The 22,299-nt window shown below is 46.7% G+C and overlaps 1 protein-coding gene across 4 annotated transcripts in view; it reads right to left on the minus strand.

Moving 5' to 3' along the window:
- LOC134346743 (collagen alpha-6(IV) chain-like) overlaps positions 1–22,299 on the minus strand; it is a 182,010-nt gene that overhangs the window by 137,760 nt on the left and 21,951 nt on the right. For all 4 annotated transcript variants that reach the window (XM_063048336.1, XM_063048335.1, XM_063048337.1 and 1 more), the window contains exon 4: positions 1,349–1,429. In XM_063048336.1, the coding sequence (XP_062904406.1) occupies positions 1,349–1,429 (81 nt within the window). The remainder of the gene's footprint in view (positions 1–1,348; positions 1,430–22,299) is intronic.

Consider the following 22,299-nt stretch of genomic DNA (forward strand, 5'->3'; position numbering starts at 1 on the left):
CAATGCTCTCTTTCAGCTTAAACCACTTCAAAAAGGGTTGATAGCTATAATTTATAAACGGATATTGAATTTACGAATGATATCTAATGATAAAATTAAATGTGCTTAGGAATTGGAAGTTCAAGAGTCATTTTCAGATAATCAATGGAGTAAAATTCTTCATTTGGTTAATAACTCATCTATTTGCGCCCGTCATTCCTTGATACAGTTCAAGGTAGTGCATCGGGCCCATATGTCAAAGGATAAACTAGCAGGTAGTTTTTCCAACATTAGTCCTGTTTGTGACAGATGTAGTAGTGAGGTGGCCACTTTAACTCATATGTTTTGGTCTTGTATAAAGCTGGACAACTTTTGGAGAGATGTTTTTAAAACTTTATCAAAAGTCTTGGATCTGGACCTACCACCTAATTTACTTACGGCAATCTTTGGGATTACCCCATCAGAAGCAGGAAATATTCCTGTTTCTGCTTAATGTATGATGGCCTTTTCAACTTTATTGGCTAGGAGAGCCATTTTACTGAAGTGGAAGGATTCTAATCCACCTACAGTCTTTTATTGGCTCTCCTCCATTACGTACTGTTCAAGTTTAGAGAAAATAAGAAGTCGGACATTTGACACATCCTTTAAATTTCAGCAAATCTGGCGACCTTTTATTCAATATTTTCATTTGATTTGATTTATTACTCTTCCAATTTTTTTTCGAAGTTTTAGATTTGATCAGAAAGTCTTTCTTTTTTTTTGTTCGTATCCTCAGAATAGACTGCCCAGTCCCTTTTTTTTTTGTTTCTTTTTTTTGTATAGTGTAGTGGGTTTTTTTCTTCATTCAAAATTCAAAGTTTTTTCTTTACTCTTCATGAACTGATAAAAGGAGAATTGCTGTTTTCTTTTGTATTATATATTATATACTGGCTTAACACTATGTATGATTTTGATAATGTCTATTTTGATCTCTGTTTGTATTGTTATTGATATATATATTTGAGATAATTCTCCTCTTGTTTGTATTTATGTTCCTTTTAAATCAATAAAAAGATTAATAAAGAAAGGAAAGTTTTCTCCAGGGTGGAAGGGACAGTCCAGAAATGTGCCACTACATTTACATGTACACAACTCAACGAACTCATATAAACTGGGAAAACAGAGCAAATACCACCCACAGTGAGAGATCCGACCTATAGTGAGGGATCTGTCCCATAGAGAGAGATCTGCTCCACAATGTAGCAATGTACAGTGAGTACGGTGTAGTTTAACTGCCATGCACAACGTTCCTTAAGCTTTGGACAAAGAGAGCAGAGCATTTGTGACTGTGGAGCTATGCAGCGAGGCAGGGGCTGCGTTGTGTACTTACCCTTGCTCCTTTCTCTGGGAAACACTGGCATCCTGCCGAGCAGTCTCTGCCATTACAGGGTCCCAAGTACGATTTGCCACCCTGCAGAAGAAATAAAACAATGTAACTGAAGTGCGGCTGGTCAGATAAACGCCTGTGATCACCGGACCTGTGATTTACATAGCCCCTATCCACTGGCACCCCGAGCGGGTCGATTGGGGGATTTCCGAGCAGCCTTGCTCCTCGGCACGGCCAAGGTGGGCATTCGTGCGTCCAGGCTGACTGCCTGCCCCTCTTCCCAGGGGTACGTGCGTGCCTCGGTGTCCTTGGAGAAGGACTATGCAGTCTCCGTGGGGGAGTCATGTGAACGGTAGTCCACACAAGAGCTCTTTTTTTGGATAATGGTAACCATATCTTAATTTGAAATCATTAATAGTCTTATGGAACCCACTTATTGTGCATGTGTAAACTTTAGACTGCTTGTAAAAATAAAGTTGGCGAAGGCATATTCTGGACGCAGGAGAGTAAAGTGTAAGCTGTCGGAGGGAGAGTGGAGAGAACAGAGAGGCCGAAACTATGGGAGGGCCACACTGTGGGGGGGGGGTAGTACTGAGGGAGAGCCACACTGTGGGAGGGGTGGTACTTAGGGAGGGTCACACTGCGGGCGGGGTGGTACCACGGGAGGGTCACACTGTGGGAGGGTGGTACTGAGGGAGGGTCACACTGTGGGAGGGAAGTACTGAGGGAGGGTCACACTGCGGGAGGGATGGTACTGAGGGAGGGTCACACTGCGGGAGGGATGGTACTGAGGGAGGGTCACACTGCGGGAGGGGTGGTACTGAGGGAGAGTCACACTGCGGGAGGGATGGTACTGAGGGAGGGTCACACTGCGGGAGGGGTGGTACTGAGGGAGTGAAACACTGTGGGAGGGGTGGTACTGAGGGAGGGTCACACTGGGAGGGTCGGTACTGAGGGAGTGAAACACTGTGGGAGGGGTGGTACTGAGGGAGGGTCACACTGTGGGAGGGGTGGTACTGAGGGAGGGTCACTCTGCGGGAGGGGTGTTAATGAGGGAGTGTCACACTGGGAGAGTGTTAATGAGGGAGTGTCACACTGTGGGAGGGGTGTTTATGAGGGATTGTCACACTGTGGGAGGGGTGGTACTGAGGGAGTGTCACACTGCGGGAGGGGTGTTAATGAGGGAGTGTCACACTGTGGGAGGGGCGTTAATGAGGGAGTGTCACACTGTGGGAGGGGTGTTAATGAGGGATTGTCACACTGTGGGAGAGTGTTAATGGGGGAGTGTCACACTGTGGGAGCGGTGATAATGGAGTGTCACACTGTGGGAGGGGTGGTACTGAAGGAGGGGTGTTAATGAGGGAGAGGAACCACCGAGGGATTGTACACAGTGGGAGGGGCAGTACTGAGGGTGAGTGACACTGTAGTTACGATGGAGACAGGTCTCACTGCCTGTAGATGTGTGGAGCCTCAGCAGAATTTGTTCATAACGACGAGTAAATATTTGCAAGGCTATGGAGCAGTTGCAGTGGGTGAAAAAATGTGAGCTGGTCCAGTGGACAGGGATGGCTGGATGGCTTCCCTCTGTACTCTGATGCTTCTATCTCACCGTCGGTGTCTTGGCTGGGAGGTTATGGCACAGCACCAACTGTTGTGGCCTGGGAAACCATAGTGGTGGACCGCAAGAGAACAACCATCAGTTCCATGTGTCTCCACAAAACCCCAGCTGGCTCCCCCCAGGGAAACAAGCATTCCACCTTCCAGCCTCGTGACGTCACCCCCAATCCCACACTCTCCAACTGACTCACAACCCTCCAGGGAACGCTGCTGGCTGCACTCTGTGGCTGAAACGTAAAGAATTTCCAGACCAGCATTTTGTTTAGATGTGGTCTTTGTGAGAGCACTCAGCTTTGAGTGTTTGTCAAGGGCATGCCGTCAGAGCAACATGACGAGAGCCTTTAAAACTAGACATTCCCATCATCAATATCATCTCCATGCAGGCATGCATTTCCTCAAGTGAAGCCTCCACTCGACCAGATTCACTGTGCTTATCTTTCTTATCAGCTTTTTAACTTCTTCCTGGAGCTTGGAGAAATTAGTTTCTTTGTGTAGGGAGATTATTCCCATACCAGGACATGTCGGTCTCTGGTGATTGAGACAGTCTGCGTTACTGGGGAAGGGACGTGTGTGTGTGTGTGTGTGTGTGTGTGTGTGTGTGTGCAGTACATGTCCATTAAAGACGGGACGCCTTTGTTACAGATCACCCATATCCGTGCTCTGTGTGCTGCACAGACTTTCACAGTGTCAGACAACCCACAGTTTTCCTTAAATGGTCACGAGATCACAGGAGCCTGCTTTCTGGGAACCCAGGTGAGAGGTCACAGACAGTATTCCGCTGGGCACAGACCAAGTTTGGGAACAAGAGAAAGAGGAAATGTGGGAAATCTTGGGAATATTTAAGATTTGTCCATGCTGGTGTCTGGGGTTTAGGATATTACATTCCATGCATGCCAAGTGCTTCCAGATTCTTGAAGCACCCTGCAGATATCTGTGGGATATTAACGATGCCTGTGCTAATTAAAGTCTGTGGCATTTCTAACACCTAGCTCTCGATTGCATTTGTGGTAACAGCGTTTTTTTTTAAATTAGCTTCACTTGTCACACGCACAGTCACTCACGTCGTCTGTGCCCAGCGAGGTTTGCGCTGGGGGCAGCCCATATGTGTTGCCATGCTTGCAGTGCCAATGTAGCATGCCCACCTCGCCAACCCCTAACCGTACGCATTTGGAATGTGTGGGGACCCTGCGGACGTCACAGGGAGAACGTACAAACTCCTAACAGACAGAGCCAGGAGTTGGACCCCGATCGATTTTACAGCTGACACCGTAAAGTGTGGCATGAACTGCTACACTACCGTTTTGTTTCACTGCTTGTGCATAGATCACACAGGCAGTGAAGAAAGGAACATTCCTGCAACTAATCTGTTAACAGCCCCCAGCGTTTCCATATTTGAAATGCAATTATTCATTGAACTGTAATGACTGTTGTCAACATACTGTCCATAGCCTTTTTTTTCTTTTAAGGACAGCAAGTCTATTGACATCGTGGCTCCATACACAAAGTGCTTTTGATAACCAATAAAGCCAAAATCTGACAGAGCAAGCACTGAGAATGGCTTTCTGTTACTGTAACAGACTCTCCTTTATTCTGATACGTTACAAATCAAAGGAAGGGAGGAAGAGAGAACACTCTCAAGCTTCCTCAACCCCTCTCTCACAATCAGATGAGTTCAATATGTTATTTCCAAAACACCACCATTAATCTTCAGCCCTGAGGATGCAAGGAAGAGGCGCGTGCAAGCGACTGAGACCCTAATTGTTGGGGAAGATCGAAAGCAGCAGGGCTCCTTCCTCCGCTAAAGCCCGGTGGGGCCCCTGCGGAGACGGCCTTGTATTTCAGGGGGCTGGGGAACAGCGGATCCACGGGGCCTCAATGTGGGTCCAGCACCAATCAAATACAGAACCCAGGCGAGGTTCCCTTCCCCAGAGTGGGGGAATGGGGACTTCCCTCCCGCAGGGTGTGGGGCTGAGGAGCAGGGCTGGGGTTTAAGGTGAGCACACAGACACAGGGGACCCAAGGAGCTGCCCATGGAAGGGAACCAAGCCGCCCTGCCTCCCGGCCCAGCTGCGATCCATGTTAGCCTCACAGCGGAGACCCAGGAGCAACATATTTCATCTCTTGTTCTCACTGTCTGGAATCAATTGCAGTCTGACCATGAAAGGAGATGCATGCGCACAGCCAACATCTTGAGAGTTACGTCGATCTGGAAGCCTTGTCCAGATGTGTGACCAATCAGAACAGAACTCCTCCACTAAATATTTACATCTTTAATACATTCTTTCCTTGCCGGGATCTCTGTCAGCTTCAGCTTGACACAAGCCCACAGACCTGACCCACGAAAGCTGGTGGCTGAAAGCAATTACTAATCGCCTGGTCTCATTTGTCAGGGCATGGTGAACGTGCTGAATTTCTCTGCCCTAGGAGACGGAACAGCCCAAACCATCACTGCACACATACGACCCCCTCTCACAGTGTACAATCTCGGAAAGGATCTCGATGCACAGGAGATTCATACCCCTGCCGGAAGAAATGATTTGCCACAGTGTTAGGGAATGCTGTTTTCCCTTGGTAGCCAACCAGACAAAGCAGAGTCCCAGACAGGGTGTTTGGTGAAAGGGACCTAGTGTTTGGTGGCAGGGTCATCAGGGAAGAGAGCACTCCTTAAAGCACGTCTAGTTCAGATAAGAGAAAAAGGGTAATTTAGAAAAAAAACAACACAAAGCAAGAATATTCTAAAAAGATAATAAATAACATTAAACATGATTCAGGTACCTACGATCAGGGTTTTAAAAAGGCAATGAGGAAGCTGTAGATGCTTCAGCTGAGATTTTACAGCAATTCCCAATCAAGGACACATGAAAATGGAAGAAGCAGGCTACTCAACCCCTCAAGCCTGCCCCTCTCATTCAATGTGACCATGGTTGAAAAATGCTGGCCTCAACTCCTCTTCAGTTCCAGTTCCTCATGACCCTCAATTCCTCCACCTATTAATTATTTACAGCTTCACTGTACATATATCCCATAATCTGGCCCCCCACCAATCTGAGGCGCAGAGAATTCCAGAGATTCACAACACCCCCCCCCACCCTGCAAGAAGGAATTTCCATTCACCTCAGTTTTAAATGAATGGCACTTTATCTTGTAACTATGTAAGTATGTCCCCTTGCTTGTGCCTCTCCCATTAGTGACATCATCTGTGTCAGATGTTCGAATAAAGTCATCTCTCATTCTTTTAAACTTAAAGGAGTTCAGATCTTTCAGACTAGCACAGGAATTCGTTAATCCAGGGGAGAGGGAAGAGAGAAAGAAAGAGAAAATACATAACATACTAGCACAGTATAGGTCCACAATGTTGTATCGATCTTTTAATCTACTCTAAAATCAATATAACCCTTCCTTCCTATATAGCCCTGCATTTTTTTTTATCATTCACGTGACTATCTAAGAATTTCATAAATGTCCCTAATCTATCTGCTGCTACCACCACCCCTGGCAGCATGTTCCACGTGCCTACCACTCTCTGCGTAAAAGAATTTACCTCTGACATCTCCCCTATACTTTCCTCCAATCACCCAAAAGTTATGGCCCCTTGTATCAGCCATTTGTCCCCTGGGGAAAAAAGTCTCTGCCAATTCATTTGAATCTTTGCCTCTTATCATCTTGTGCACCTCTGTCAAGCCACCTTGACGGGTCACTTGGCTGTCCCTGTCCTCCCTGCAAACAGGCAGAGGAGTGGATACAGGATTGCTTCGAGTCAGTGGACAGGGCCGTGTTAAAGCGCTCAGCTAGGGGTCTGAATGAATGCACCATGTTTGGAAAAAAGGCATCCGTTAGTCTTGCGAGACCATGGATGTACAGTGCTTATAAAAGGTATCCCCCCACCCCCCCCCAGAAGTTTTTATGTTTTATTGTTTTATAACAGTGAATCACAGTAGATTTAATTTGGCGTTTTTGATACTGACCAATAGAAAAATAATCTTTTGTGTCAAAATGAAATCAGATCTCTACAAAGTTATCTTAATTAATTACAAATATAAAACACAAAATAATTGATTGCGTAAGTATTCACTCCCTTCAAGTCAGTATTTAGTAGATGCACCTTTGTCATCAATTACAGCCTTGAGTCTGTGTGGATAGGTCTCTATCAGCTTTGCACATCTGGACAGGGCAATTCTCCCCCATTCATCTTTACGAAACTGCTCACGCTCTGAGAGACTACATGGGGATCATGAGTGAACAGCCCTTTTCAAATCCAGCCAAATTCTCAATTGGATTGAGGTCTGGACTCTGTCTTGGCCAGTCCAGGACATTAACTTTGTTGTTTTTAAGTCACTCCTGTTTAGGCTTTATGTTTATGTTCTTGCCGGAAAACAATTCTTCCAAGTCGCAGTTCTCCTGCAGACTGCATCAGGGTTTCCTCCAGGATTTCCCTGTATTTTGCTGCATTCATTTTACCCTCTACCTTCACAAGCCTTCCAGGACCTGCTGCAGTGAAGAACCCCACAGCATGATACAGCCACCACCATGCTTCACGGCAGGGATGGTGCGTTTTTGCTGAGGTTGGGTATTTGGCTTATGCCAAACATACCGTTTAGTCTGATGGCCAAAAAGCTCAATTTTGGTTTCATCAGACCGTAGAACCTTCTTCCAGCTGACTTCAGAGTCTCCCACATGCCTTTTTGCAAACTCTAGCCAAGATTTCATGTGAGTTCCTTTCAACACTCTCTTTGCCACTCTCCCATAAAACTGCACACGACCAATAGTTATTGTATGCACAGTCTCTCCCATCTCAGCCACTGAATCTTGTAACTCCATCAGAATTGTCATAGGTCTTTTGGTGGCCTTCCTCACTAGTCCCCTTCTTGCATGGTCACTCAGTATTTGAGTGTAATCTGCCTGGAGCCAGTGTAAATCTGCTTGCTCCAGGTAGATTTACAGCTGTGCCATATTCTTTCCATTTCTTGATGATTAAGTTAACTGTACTCCAAGGGATAGTCAGTGACTCTGAAACTTTCTTGTATCCATCTCCTGACTTGTGCTTTTCAATAACCTTTTCGCAGAGTTGCTTGGAGTGTTCTTTTGTCTTCATGGTGTAGTTTTTGCCAGGATACTAACTCACTAGCAGTTGGACCTTCCAAATATGGGTGCATTTTTACTACAATCAATTGAAACAACTGCACGCAGGTCTCCAAAAACAGATCTCATTATAACTAATTCTGTGACTTCTAAAACTGGCTGAACTTGTGATGACTTGATGTGTCATAATAAAGGGTGGTGAGTACTTATGCAATCAGTAGAGATCTGTAAAGTGTCTTTTTCTATTGATCAGAGTCAAAAAAAGCCAAATTAAATACACTGCGAATCACTGTTGTAAAACAATAAAACATGAAAACTTCCGGCGGGGGTGGGGGAGGGGAATACTTTTTATAAGCACAGTACAACTATGGTGTATTCACTCCCCTAGATGAGTGCTTTAACACGGCCCTTTCCACTGCTTTTCCCAATCAGAAGCCCTGGATGAACCGAGATTCAAAATCTGCTGAGAGCCAGTTCAGAGGCATTCAAGTCTGGTGACCAGGAAATTTACAACAGATCTAGGCATGATCTCCAGAAAGCCATCTTTCGGGCTAAGTGGAAATTTCACACCAATCTTGAATCAACGAAGCATGCTTGACAGTGGTGGCAGGGCTTCAATACTATCACATCTTATAGAGTTAAATCAAACGACAGAATGAACAACAAGGCTTCACTTCTGGGTGAGTTCAATGCCTTCTATGCTCACTTTGACCATCAAAACCTGGGGGGACCATCACGAACTCCCACATCCCCTGATGATTCTATGATTTCAGTCTCTGAAACTGATATGCAAGCTGCCTTCAGTTGGACAAACCCACAAAAAGCATTCAGCCTGGACCTAACCATGTACTAAAGACCTGTGCTGATCAGCTGGCTGTTGTGTTCACTGAGATCTTTAACTCCTCGCTTCAGCAGTGTGTGGTACCCATAAGACCATAAGATATAGGAGCAGAAATGGGCCATTCGGCCCATTGAGTGTGTTCTGCCATTCAATCATGGGCTGATCTAATTCTTCCAGTCATCCCCACTTCCCTGCATTCACCCCATACCCTTTGATGCTTTGGCTAATCAAGAACCTATCTATCTCTGCCTTAAATGCACCCAATGACCTGATCTCCACAGCCGCTCGTGGCAACAAATTCCACAGATTTACCACCCTCTGACTAAAGTAATTTCTCCGCATTTCTGTTCTAAATGGACGTCCTTCAATCCTGAAGTCGTGCCCTCTTGACCTAGACCCCCCTACCATGGGAAATAACTTTGCCATATCTAATCTGTTCAGGCCTCTTGACATTCGGAATGTTTCTATGAGATCCCCCCTCATTCTCCTGAACTCCAAGGAATACAGCCCAAGAGGCTGCCAGATGTTCCTCATATGGTAACCCTTTCATTCCTGGAATCATTCTCGTGAATCTTCTCTGAACCCTCTCCAATGTCAGTATATCCTTTTAAAATAAGGACCCCAAAACTGTGCACAACTACCCACCAGTTTCAAGCAGACTTCAATTATAACGGTGCCCAAGAGTAAGGGGACTTGCCTCAATAACAATGGCCCAATAGCACTTACATCCACAGTGAAGAATTGTTTCGAGAGTTGGTGATGAAACATAACTACTCCTGCCTAACCAGAAACTTGGATCCTCTCCAATTTGCCTACAGGAGCAGCAGGTCCACGTAGAGGCCAACTCACTGGCTCTTCATTCAACCTGCAACATCTGAACAGCAAAGATGCGTACATCAGGATGATCTTAATCGACCACAGCTCAGCATTTAATACCAAAAACCCATCAAGACTAATCAATAAGCTTCAAGACCTTGGACTCAATACCTCCTTGTGCAACTGGATACTGGATTACTCACTTGCAGTCCCCACTGTTCAGCTTGGCAACAACATCTCCTCCATGATCTCCATCAGCACAGGTGCACCAGAGGGGCTTAGAGCTTAAGTGTAAAGCTCTACTTGCTTTACACTTAGGACTGTGGCTAAACACTGCTCCAATGCCATATACAGGTTTGTTGATCACACCACTGCCCTGGGACAAACCAAAGGTGTGATTAATCAGCATATAGGAGGAAGAATGAAAATCTGGCTGAGTGGTGCCACATCAACAACCTCTCACTCAATGTCAGCAAGTCCAAGGAACTGATTATAGACTTCAGGAGAAGGAAACCAGAGGTCCATGAGCTGCCTCATGGGAGGGTCAGATGTGGGGAGGATTAGCAACTTTAAGCTCCTAGATGTTACTGTTTCAGAAGACCTGTCCTAGGCCCAGCAGATAAATGCAAGTACGAGAAAAGCACGGCAGCACCTTAAGAGTTTGTGGCGATTCAGCATGACATCTAAAACTTTGACGAGCTTCCATGGATGCTTAGTGGAGAGTATATTAACTGGCTGCATCACGGTCTGGTATGGAAACACTAATGGCCTTGAATGGAAAATCCTACAAAAAGCAGTGGATAAGGCCCAGTCCATCATAGGCAAGGCCCGCCCAACCTTTGAGCACATCTACATGAAACGCTGTCACAGGAAAGCAGTATCAATCATCAGAGACCCCCACCGCCCAGTTTACGGTCCCTTCTCACTGCTGCCATCAGGTAGGAGATACAAGAGGTTCAGGGCATCTCCAGGTTCAAGAACAGTTACTACCCCTCAACCATCAAGCTCTTGAACAAAGGAGGATGACTTTACTCAGATTTACTTGGCCCCATCATTGAATTGTTCCCACAACCAATAGGCTCACTTTCAATGGCTCTTCGTCTCATGTTTTGGATATTTATTGCTTATTTATTTATGCTAGTGTTTCTTCCTTTTTTCATTGGCTGTCTTCTTTGCAGTTTGTTGTCTTCTGCACTCTGGGTGAACGCCTTCGTTGGTGTGGTCCTTCATTGGTTCTATAGAGTTATTGAGTATGCCCACAAGAAAATGAATTTCAGGGTTATATATGGTTATGTATATGTACTTTTATAATAAAGTAACTTTGAACTTTGAAGTTCAAACTTCATCGTCCTTCGCTCCAAAGAGAAAAGGCCTAGCTTGCTGCACCCATCCTCATAAAACATGCTGTCTAACCCAGACAGCATCCTGGTGTTAAAGTTCAAAGAGGTCCTGAAGAGAGAACTAGGCGGAAAGCTGAAAATCAAGGATTACTGGATAGTAATAACCTCTGGATTGCTGCGTGTGCCAGTGAGGGTAAGAATGGGATGATTTGGCAGATGAACGCGTGGCTGAAGAATTTCTGCAGGGGTGAGGGCTCATATTTCTGAACCATTGGGATCCGTTCTGGGGAAGGTACGACCTGTGCAAAAAGGATGGACTACACCTAAACAAGTGTGATCAGTATCTTTGTGGGCAGGTTTGCTCGAGCTTTTTGGGGGGGGGGGGTTCAGCTAATTTTGCTGGCAGATGGGAACCAGAGTGACAGAGCTGAGGATAGGGCAGCTGGTATACAGATGCAGTGTGTAGTGAGACTGTGAGGAAGGACAGACAGATGACATGGCAAAATTGCAGCCAGTAAGATAAGCTAAAGTGTAACAGGGGGGCCAAAATAGAGAAAAAAAAAGGTGATGAATACAGGACTGAAGGTGTTATACTTGAATACACACAGTACATGGAATAAGGTAGCGCAGTTACAGATTGGCAGGTATGACGATGTGGACATCACTGAGTCGTAACTGAAAGAAGATCATAGTTGGGAGCTTAACATCCAAGGGTACACATTGTATCAAAAGGATACAAGGGCTGGGGTGGCTCTGTTGGTAAAAAATGTAATCAAATCCTTAGAAAGAAACGACATTGGATCGGAAAATGTAGAATCCTTGTGGGTAGAGTTAAGAAACTGCAAGGGTAAAAATACCCTGATGAGAGTTATATACAGGCCTCCGAACAGTAGCTGACCAAAGTTAATTGGAAGACGATACTAGTAGGGCTGACAGCAGAACAGCAATAGCTGGAGTTTCTGGGGGCAATTTGGAAGGTGCAGGATAGATACATACCAAAGATGAAGAAGAATTCTAAAGGCAGGATGACGCAACTGTGGCTGACAAGGGAAGTAAAAGACGGCATAAAAGCAAAAGAGGGTATATAATATAGCAAACATTAGTGGAAAGATAGAGTATTGGGAAGCTTTTAAAAACCAACAGAAACAATGTTAGCCAATAATATAAAAGAAGAAATGAAAAATTTTTTCAGATATATAAAGAGTAAAAGAGAGGCAAGAGTAGAAGTCGGACCATTGGAAAGTGATGTTGGAGAGATTGTAATGGGGGGGGGAGAGAAGAAATGGCAGAGGAACTTAATAATTATTTTGTGACTGTATTCACTGTGATAGGCTCTAGCAGAGTACCAGAAATGTGAGTGTGTCAGGGGCAGAAAGTAGTACAGTTGCTATTTCTAAGGAGAAGGTGCTTGGGAAGCTGAAGAGCCTGAAGGTAGATAAGTCACCTGGACAAGGTGGGCTGCACAAGAGTTGGCTGAAGAGATTGTGGAGGATTTAGCAGTGATTTTTCCATGTACCACTAGATTCTGGAATGGTTCTGGAGGAATGGAAAACTGCAAATGTGACTCCACTCTTCAAGAAGGGAGGGAGGCAGAAGAAAGGAAATTATGGGCCAGTTAGCCAGACTCTGGTGGTTGGGAAGATGTTGGAGTCCATTATTAACAGGATACTTGGGGGTGCGTGACAAAGCCAGCATGGTTTCCTTAATGTGAAAGCTTGCCTGACAAATCTGTTGGAATTCTTTAAGGAAATAACAGGCGGGATAGACAAAGGAGAGTCGGTTGTTTATTTGGATTTTCAGAAAGCCTTTGACAAGGTGCTGCACATGAGGCTGCTTAACAAGTTAACAGATATTAGCATGGATAACAGATCGGCCGACTGGCAGGAGGTAAAGAGTGGGAATAAAGGGGGCCTTTACAGATTGGCTGCCAGTGACTATTGGCGTGCCGGGGTTGGTGTTCGGACTGCTCCTTTTCAGACTATATCTCAATGATTTTGATGATGGGAATTGAAGATTTTGTGGCCAAGTTTTTGGATTATATCGGGCTGGTAGCGTTGAGTAAGCAGGGTGTCTGCAGAAGGACTTAGAGACATTAGGAGAATGGGCAAAGATGGAATGTAGCGTAGGGAAATGCATAGTCATGCACTTTGGTAGAAGAAATAAAGGCTAAATTACAAGAAAATTTAAAAATCTAAGGTGCAAAGAGACTTGGAAATTCTCGTGCAGGATTCCATAAAGGTTAACTTGCAGACTGAGCCAGCGGTAGGGTACACACATGCAATGCTGGCATTTATTTCAAGAGGACTAGCATACAAAAATAAGGATGTAATGCTGAGGCTTTATAAGGCATTGATGTACTGCTTGCAGTATTGTGGGCAGTCTTGGGCCTCTTATCAAAGAAAACATGTGCTGGCATTGGAGAGGGTCCAGAAGAGGTTCACAAGAATGATCCCAGGAATGAAACAGTTAACATATGAGAAGCGTTTTTTGCTTCTGGGCCTGTACCAGAGGGAGTTCAGAAGAATGAGGTGGGGGGGTGGGGTCTTATTGAAACCCATTGAATTTTGAAAGGCCTAGATAGAGTGGATGTGAAGAGGATGTTTCCTATTGTGGGGGAGTCTAGGACCAGAGGGTACAGTCTCAGAAATGGGGGTAGATGAAAGGAGGGGGAGGGAGGAAGGGGGGGTGAGGGGAAGAAGGGGGTGAGGGAGGAAAGAAGGGGGGAAAGAAGGGGGGAGAGAGGAGGAAGGGGAGAGAGGAGGAAGGGGAGAGAGGAGGAAGGGGAGAGAGGAGGAAGGGGACAGTGGGGTGAGGAGGGGAAGGTTAAGGAGATTGGAGAGAGTGGGAGAAGGAGAGGGTAGGGCAGAGCAGAGAGAGAGAGAGAGAGAATGATAAAGAGGGAGAAGGAATTGATGGGCTGTGGGGCAGGCATGTGTTGTGAAAATACTGGAATCTATAATTAAAGACAGATTGAGCGCATAACTACATGGAGCTGATTAGTCAGGCGGTATGGGTTTGTGGAGGGCAGGTCATGCTTAATGGATCCAAATGAAATTTTTGAGAAAGTTACTAAAATTGTAAACAGGGGAATTTCTCTGACATTCTTCAGTTTGACGTAAGAGCGGGTAACTAAATTTACTGCAGGAAACAGCTTATTTTTTAAAGGAGAAACAATGTAAAATAATCTTGCACATTTTATTAAAGTAAAATAAGGTTAATATAAGTTAGAATTTGTGACGAGCAATGTGTGGTCTCAAGCTAATGGGAACCAAGTGCCATCTAACCAAGGTGCAAGCAGCCTGGAATCCAGCTCTAGTCTGCCATAATCCATCGATTCTGGTGTAATTCTGTTCTTGCACAATGCGTTTAGTATATCCGAGTCCCAGAGTATTGTTTGCAAGGGACTGACTGATCAGTGTCTCCTCTCTAAAACGGTCAGTAAAAATAGTTCTAAATTATACAAGAAGTTACTTTACACTGTAAAGACTGGCTCTCACAACTTGCCGCTCTGTTTTATGTTTTACAGAGGAAACAGGACGAAGACTGTTCCATAGATCTGAACTTCCCTGTCACTGATCTGAAGTACAGCCTCTGTTCTACTGATGGATCAGTGAGCCTCATGATCTGCCCACAGTCACCCAAATCCTGTCGGGAGGCTGCCCCTATCCCATGCTAGTTGCGAATAAACCCACTTTACAGATCTATCCAGGGACCGTGACACAGAATCTGCTCCCCCACCCCCAGCCCTGCAGGGAATTGCATAGAATTACCAACAGAAACACTTTTATTTCATGCAGCTTTTTCAAGTTCAAAAGCTCAAGGTAAATTTATTGTCAAAGTACATATACTGTACATCATTGTACACAGCCCTGAGATTCATTTTCTTGCAGGCATACTCAATAAATCCAATAACCACAGGGGAATCATTGAAAGACTGTGCCAACAGGATGGACAGTCAGTGTGCAAAAGACAACAAACTGCACAAATACAAAAAATAAAAAAAATTATATTTGGGTGGCGGGGTGGAGATACGTCTCTGCCAAAAGAGGTGTAAGGCACTCCTTCCCTCCGCTAGCCTGTGGGTCACCATCGGGCAAAGTGCAACACCCGCTCATACCCCCAATCAGTGTCGCGTGAAGCCAAATCACAAGTCCTGGTTATGTGACCACTGGAGCCAGGCAGACAATCTCTGAAGAGTATTGATAATGGCTTGGGTCACCTGTTTTGTAAAGACACTGTCCATAAAAAGGCAATGCCAAACCACTTCTGTAGAAAAATCTTGGACGCAGATAAGACCATGATCGCCCGCAAGATCGGGTGGTATGTATGTGTATTTTTCCATCAATCTCGGGTCCTCTCCCAGAGTCCTGGGAGGTTGAGGGTCTGGCATAGTATCCTTGCTGTTCCCAGTATTGTGCTCTTCTGGACCGAGATCAGAGATGTGGTTCCCGGGATTTGTTGGAGCCACTCCACCAGTCCAGCTGTCACAGCTCCGAATGCTCCTATCACCACTGGGATTACTCTGGCTTTAACCTTCAACATCCTTTCTGTCTGCCCCTTCAAGCCCTGGTATTTCTCCAGCTTCTCATATTCTTTCTCCTTCATGCTACTGTCAGTCAGGACTTGCACATCTATTACTACTGCTTTCTCCTTTTCCTTGTCCAGTGTTACTCTGTCTGGCTGGTTGGTTGGCCAGTGCCTGTTCAACAGTCTCTGTTTGGAAGGCAGTGGAGAATGACAGAGCTAAGATCCTGGGGGGCATCCAAATACAGACCATTACTATTTATATATCTATCTATATAGATAGATAGCAAATTTGACTTTGCTCGCAAGACCAGTATTTATTGCTCCTCCCTAATGAAGAAGCTGGGGGTGAACCCTTCCTTGATGAAAGTACTCCAACAGTTCGATAGACTCTAACCCATGGAGCTCCATCTGCACTGGCGATTGTGCATTTCCAAATCAGGATGGGGTGTGATTCGGAGGGGAGGGGAACCGTCAGGTGGTGGTGTATCGGGATGTGGTGTGATTCGGAGGGGAACAGTCAGGTGGTGGTGTATCGGGATGGGGTGTGATTCGGAGGGGAACCGTCAGGTGGTGGTTTATCGGGATGGGGTGTGATTCGGAGGGGAACCGTCAGGTGGTGGTTTATCGGGATGGGGTGTGATTCGGAGGGGAACCGTCAGGTGGCGGTGTATAGGGATGTGGTGTAATTCGAAGGGGAGGGGAACCGTCAGGTGGTGGTTTATCGGGATGGGGTGTGATTCGGAGGGGAACCGTCAGGTGGTGGTTTATCGGGATGGGGTGTGATTCGGAGGGGAACCGTCAGGTGGTGGTTTATCGGGATGGGGTGTGATTCGGAGGGGAACCGTCAGGTGGCGGTGTATAGGGATGTGGTGTAATTCGAAGGGGAGGGGAACCGTCAGGTGGTGGTTTATCGGGATGGGGTGTGATTCGGAGGGGAACCGTCAGGTGGTGGTTTATCGGGATGGGGTGTGATTCGGAGGGGAACCGTCAGGTGGTGGTTTATCGGGATGGGGTGTGATTCGGAGGGGAACCGTCAGGTGGTGGTTTATCGGGATGGGGTGTGATTCGGAGGGGAACCGTCAGGTGGCGGTGTATAGGGATGTGGTGTAATTCGAAGGGGAGGGGAACCGTCAGGTGGTGGTTTATCGGGATGGGGTGTGATTCGGAGGGGAACCGTCAGGTGGTGGTTTATCGGGATGGGGTGTGATTCGGAGGGGAACCGTCAGGTGGTGGTTTATCGGGATGGGGTGTGATTCGGAGGGGAACCGTCAGGTGGCGGTGTATAGGGATGTGGTGTAATTCGAAGGGGAGGGGAACCGTCAGGTGGTGGTTTATCGGGATGGGGTGTGATTCGGAGGGGAACCGTCAGGTGGTGGTTTATCGGGATGGGGTGTGATTCGGAGGGGAACCGTCAGGTGGTGGTTTATCGGGATGGGGTGTGATTCGGAGGGGAACCGTCAGGTGGCGGTGTATAGGGATGTGGTGTAATTCGAAGGGGAGGGGAACCGTCAGGTGGTGGTTTATCGGGATGGAGTGTGATTCGGAGGGGAACCGTCAGGTGGTGGTTTATCGGGATGGGGTGTGATTCGGAGGGGAACCGTCAGGTGGTGGTTTATCAGGATGGGGTGTGATTCGGAGGGGAACCGTCAGGTGGCGGTGTATAGGGATGTGGTGTAATTCGGAGGGGAGGGGAACCGTCAGGTGGTGGTGTATCAGGATGGGGTGTGATTCGGAGGGGAACCGTCAGGTGGCGGTGTATAGGGATGTGGTGTAATTCGAAGGGGAGGGGAACCGTCAGGTGGTGGTTTATCGGGATGGGGTGTGATTCGGAGGGGAACCGTCAGGTGGTGGTGTATCTGTGTACTTGTTGTCTTTGTACTCGGTGAAGAGGTCTCCAGTTTGGGAAGGTCTGGCAGAGCAGCCTGGGCAGGTAAACATGGAGCATTTTGTAGATGGCCACACTGTAGCTACTGTTGGATGTCGGCTGAGGGATGGAATGTCTTCCGTGGTAAATGAACTATCTGTCAAAAGGACTGGCTTTTTTCTGGCTGACATCAAGCTTCCTTGGAGTTGCTGCAGCAACACTCCATCACAGATGCTACATCTGTTGCCTCCATGTTGCTCCACGGTTCTAGATGATGAAAAGCCTGGGGGAGGGGGTAGCAAAAGGAGAGTCACTCATTCGTGAAAACCGGAAATCTGAAACTGTCTTACAGACAAACTGCTTGTGTGGTTGGTCTATCTGAGCGTCTGGTCACTGGTGACACCCAAGATGTTGAAGGTGGGCTTCAGCAATACAATTGAATGGGTAGATGTTTTTAATTTTACTTTATTTAGAGATACAGAACAGTAACAGGCCCAACGAGCCCAGACTGCCCAGTTACACCCTTGTGACCAGTTAACCTACTAACCCAAATGTTTTTGGAATGTGCAGCACCTGGAAGAGATTCACATGGTTACAAGGGAAAACGTACAAACTCCTTATAGACAGCTGTAGAATTTAACCCGTTCACCAGCACTTCAATTCGCTCTACCGTAGCCCAGTGGTTAGCGGTTACAATAACAACTGCTCTATGGTGCCACCATGTACTGTGTTTAAACTTTCTCTCTGGAGGCGTTCACTGCCTGGCAGCTTTGTGGCATCAACGCCCAAGCCTGAGGTTGTGCTGTACGCAGGTTTCGTTTGCTGAGGGGTTGTGAGAGGAATAGGACATGGTGCATTCGTCAGCAGATGCCTCCATTCCTAAGCTTACACTGGTCAAAGGAGAGACACTGAAGATGACCAGGTGCAGGACACAGCGCTGGAGATCTCCTGAATGTCCTGGGGCTGGGAGAGTGACCCTCCTTCAGCCACAACCTCTTTGTGTGAGGTGCGACTTCAATCCCCAGTGCGCTCTCCCCTCACTGCAGACTGACCTCTGTGCACAAGGGCACCTTGATACCACAACCAAAACAGAAATGTTCGAGAAACTCAGGCAGTGTTGGAACGGAGAGAAACAGACTAAGTAACTCTTCATCAGACTGAGAGAACAGTGGAGAAATGGGGACGGGTGGTAGGGGCAGAACAGAGTGAGCATCCACAACAGGGCACAGACCAATGCCGTCAAGATAATAACTACCTCAAAAACTCTCATATGGACACATATTTTAAAAAAAGAAACTACCAAACAAATCCAGCATTAAATCCCAGGAGCTGCAGCATGCCCAGACAAGATGAGCTGCTGCTTTTTAACCTTGCATTGGGCATTAGTCAGTCTTGATGTGTTTTTCTCTTGTTTGTTTTCTCTTCTATATCTAACTGTTGATTTCTAAAGTAGTCGTTACTGTGGCATCTTTGCTCTTTGCTCAGATGTTACCTCTCTCTGCAACCTAAGGCGTGCCTGATTTCTCACTCTTCCAGTTACAATGGGAGGTCCTCCAGCTGAAACATCAGCTTGGCTCCTCCCTGCAGTTGCTGCCTGATCCACTCAGTATTTCCAGCATTTTTTTTTTTTTTTGCTTTTTGTTCATATTTCCTGCAGATGTCAGATTTTGATGCCAGACCTGACCGCATACTGGTCTACCCTCACCTCACCTCAGGAACGTTCAGACCAAAGCATCAACGGGGTCTGCAGCTAATCGGTCCTGGTGAAACCCAACCTGCCGTTGGTGCGGTTTGGAACTGCGCCAAACAGCGTAGTTCGGTGGTGCAGGTCCACTGCACAAAACCTGGGGCATTGCCACATCCCATAACCTTTGCTGTGTCCCATGCCCTCAGTTTAGTTCTTGGTATCACACCTGGAGTCTGACTGCTTTGGGAATGGGACCTCAGGAGGGACCTGGCCAAAGGTGTCTTCAGCCAAGTCACTGGCACTCACACACTGCGTCCCACCATCACCAGTGGGGATGTTCCTGAGGCCTCCTCCTGTCAGGACCTTGTCCACCATTCACAAGTAGGTGTGTTGGACATCAGAGCTTTGCCCCAATCCACTGATCATTTGTTCAGTTTACTGTGTCCACTGCAAACTGTTTCTACATTGGAACTCCTGAACTTCAGTCTTACCAGCCTGGTACCTCAGTCCATGGGCCCCCAGCATGTCCATTTGCACAGAGCCCCTCTCTCTGCTGGTGTTCCTGTTCCACACAAGATCTCCTCCCGACCCCTCCCCCCTTACCTCCCTCATCCACACTCTCTCCCTTTTTTTTAAAAATCAACTTCCCCTTCAACTCATTACCTCCAACCCTCCCGATGGAAGGGAAGTCCCATTTCCTAGGACCAGAGGGCACAGCCTCAGAACAGAGGGATGTCCCTTTAAAACAGAGATGAGGAGGGATTTCTATAGCCAGAGGGTAGTGAATCTGTAGAATTCGTTGCCACAAAAGGCTGTGGAGGCTAGGTCAGTGGGTGCATTAATGCGAAGTCTGACAGGTTCTTGATTAGTGAGCGTGACAAGGGTTACAGGAAGGAGGCAGGAGAGGGATAATAAATCATGATGGAATGGTGGAGAAGGCTTGATGGACCGAATAGCCAAATGCGCTCCTATGTCTTATGGAAGGGCTTCCTCTCTTTTATGTTTCCTGACTGGCTTTATAAATGACATTCTCATATTGATGAATGGCTCTGGTCTTCCCCACAAATGGAAATATTTTCCCTCTGTAACTGGTCAGTTCCTTTCACAATTACCTCAGGACACCACCCTGCTGTTCTCCAGAGGACAGACCCAGCTGCCTCTGCCTTTCCCAGCAGTTAGAACCGCACTGTCTAGTGAACTTTGACATTTTTCCTTGTGTTTCCACATCCTTTTCCGTACAGCTGAGACCGGAACATTGTACAATGCTCTAATTGTGGTCTGACTGAGGCTTTATGTCTTTGACATAACTTGAATTATTCTTGGGCAGTCCCCCGGGATGGAGGATGACTTGTTTCTTCCACGGTTCTGTGGGACTTGCAGCCTCTTCCACTGGCGGGGCTGGTAGTGCCTGGCAGGCAGTGGCCAGGGCGAAGGGCAGGGGTAAGGGTGGTGGGTGCTCTGGGCCCCTTTAGCCATTTGTACATGTGATGGGTGTGCTCTCCTCTGGGACACTCGAGGGGCTCAGTGCCTTCCCAGGTGTCCCTCCTCCACTCTGAGCAGGTCATGTGGCTCAGCCACTGAGTGTGGTCAGAGACCCACTCCTGTTAGCGCCGTGTGGGGACAAAACATACTCTACCCTACTGAGTTGTTTGAATTATATCACTCCAGAAGTAAACACCAGGGATTTATTTATACATTATAGGATGCACTCACCCTGTGTTATACATCTGGTTATTATTACTGTATGGAGTCTGTAACCCACTACTGTTCAGTTACTTCCTCGTTAAGAGTCAGCCCCTCTGTCCCAGTGAGATGTCTGCTCCAGACAGGGAGCTGACTGCATCGGGTCCATGAATTACTGGTGAATCAGTTTCACTCTCCTCCTGCCCTGAGGTTCACTGATGCAGTGGATTTCTGACAGAAAACTGTAGCTGTCACCAGCCTCAGGACTGACACACAGTGCAGCAGCTGTTGAGCTGCTAAATACCCAGGGAGAGCTGGGACTCTGCTGGGATTATCCCTGTACTGGTATAGATAGAACAGTGGCCTTGTACCCCATTTGACTGCGAGTGGGCTCAATCCTTGCTGCCACAGCCTGTCTTGAGTCGCAGTCACCAGCTCTGACGGGTGCCAACCAGGTGCTTTTATCTCACGATCTCCTGCACTATGCAAAGTCCTGATTCCTGATCCATGGGAATATAAAGAGACCGTGGTGAATCTCTGGACTTCCCTGCCTGTAAGCCTGAATCACTGATCAAAGTTCATTTATTATCAGAGTACATAAAGTCACCACATGCAACCCTGAGATTCTTTTTCTGTGGGCAAAAGTAGTAAATCTATAGAAAAGTAACTGTAAACAGGATCTGTAAACTGTAAACAAACTGTGCAAATTCAGATAATAAATACATAGCAATAAATAACAAGCATGAAATAACAAGATAAAGGAATGTAATTTTTTTCAAGAGCGTGATGGTTGAGAGGTAGTAACTGTTCTTTAACTTGGAGGTGTGAGTCCTGAGGCACCTGTATCTTCTACCTGATGACAGCAGTGAGAAAAGAGCATGGCCTGGGTGGTGAGGATCTTTGATGATAGATGCTGCTTTTCCATGGCAACGTTTCATGTAGATATGCTCAATGGCTGGTTGGGTTTTACCTGTGATACACTAGGCCGAATCCACTACCTTTCGTGGGATTTTCTACTCAAAGGCATTGGCATTTCTATACCAGGCCATAATGCAGCCAGTCAGCAAACTTTCCACCACACATCTATGGAAGTTTTCCGAAGTTTTTGATGTCATGCCGAATCTCCACAGGCTCCTGAAGAAGTAGAGGGGCTGTCATTCTTTCTTAGCAATAATAAGGACAGGACAGGTCCTCTGAGATAGTGACACCCAGGAATTTAAAGTTACTGACCCTCTCCACCTCTAAGAGAAGGGAGATAAATGTTTGAACATTAGGAGTTGCAGAGGTAGGGAGGTGAGGCTTAGGGAGGATCGGCTGCAATCAGATTGATTGCTGGGATAGGCTGAAGGGGCCGAATGGCCTTCTCCTGCTCTTGTTCCTTGTATACTTGACTGATCCGCCATCATTCCTGGTATTACAGTCAATCAGAATGCAAGCAGACATTTCCTGATTAGAGGATTCCTGGTTCCAAACTCAAAGGGCAACTGCAAGTGAGAGAGA

The sequence above is a fragment of the Mobula hypostoma genome, chromosome 5 (assembly GCF_963921235.1).
Source record: "Mobula hypostoma chromosome 5, sMobHyp1.1, whole genome shotgun sequence".
Classification (NCBI taxonomy): domain Eukaryota; kingdom Metazoa; phylum Chordata; class Chondrichthyes; order Myliobatiformes; family Myliobatidae; genus Mobula; species Mobula hypostoma.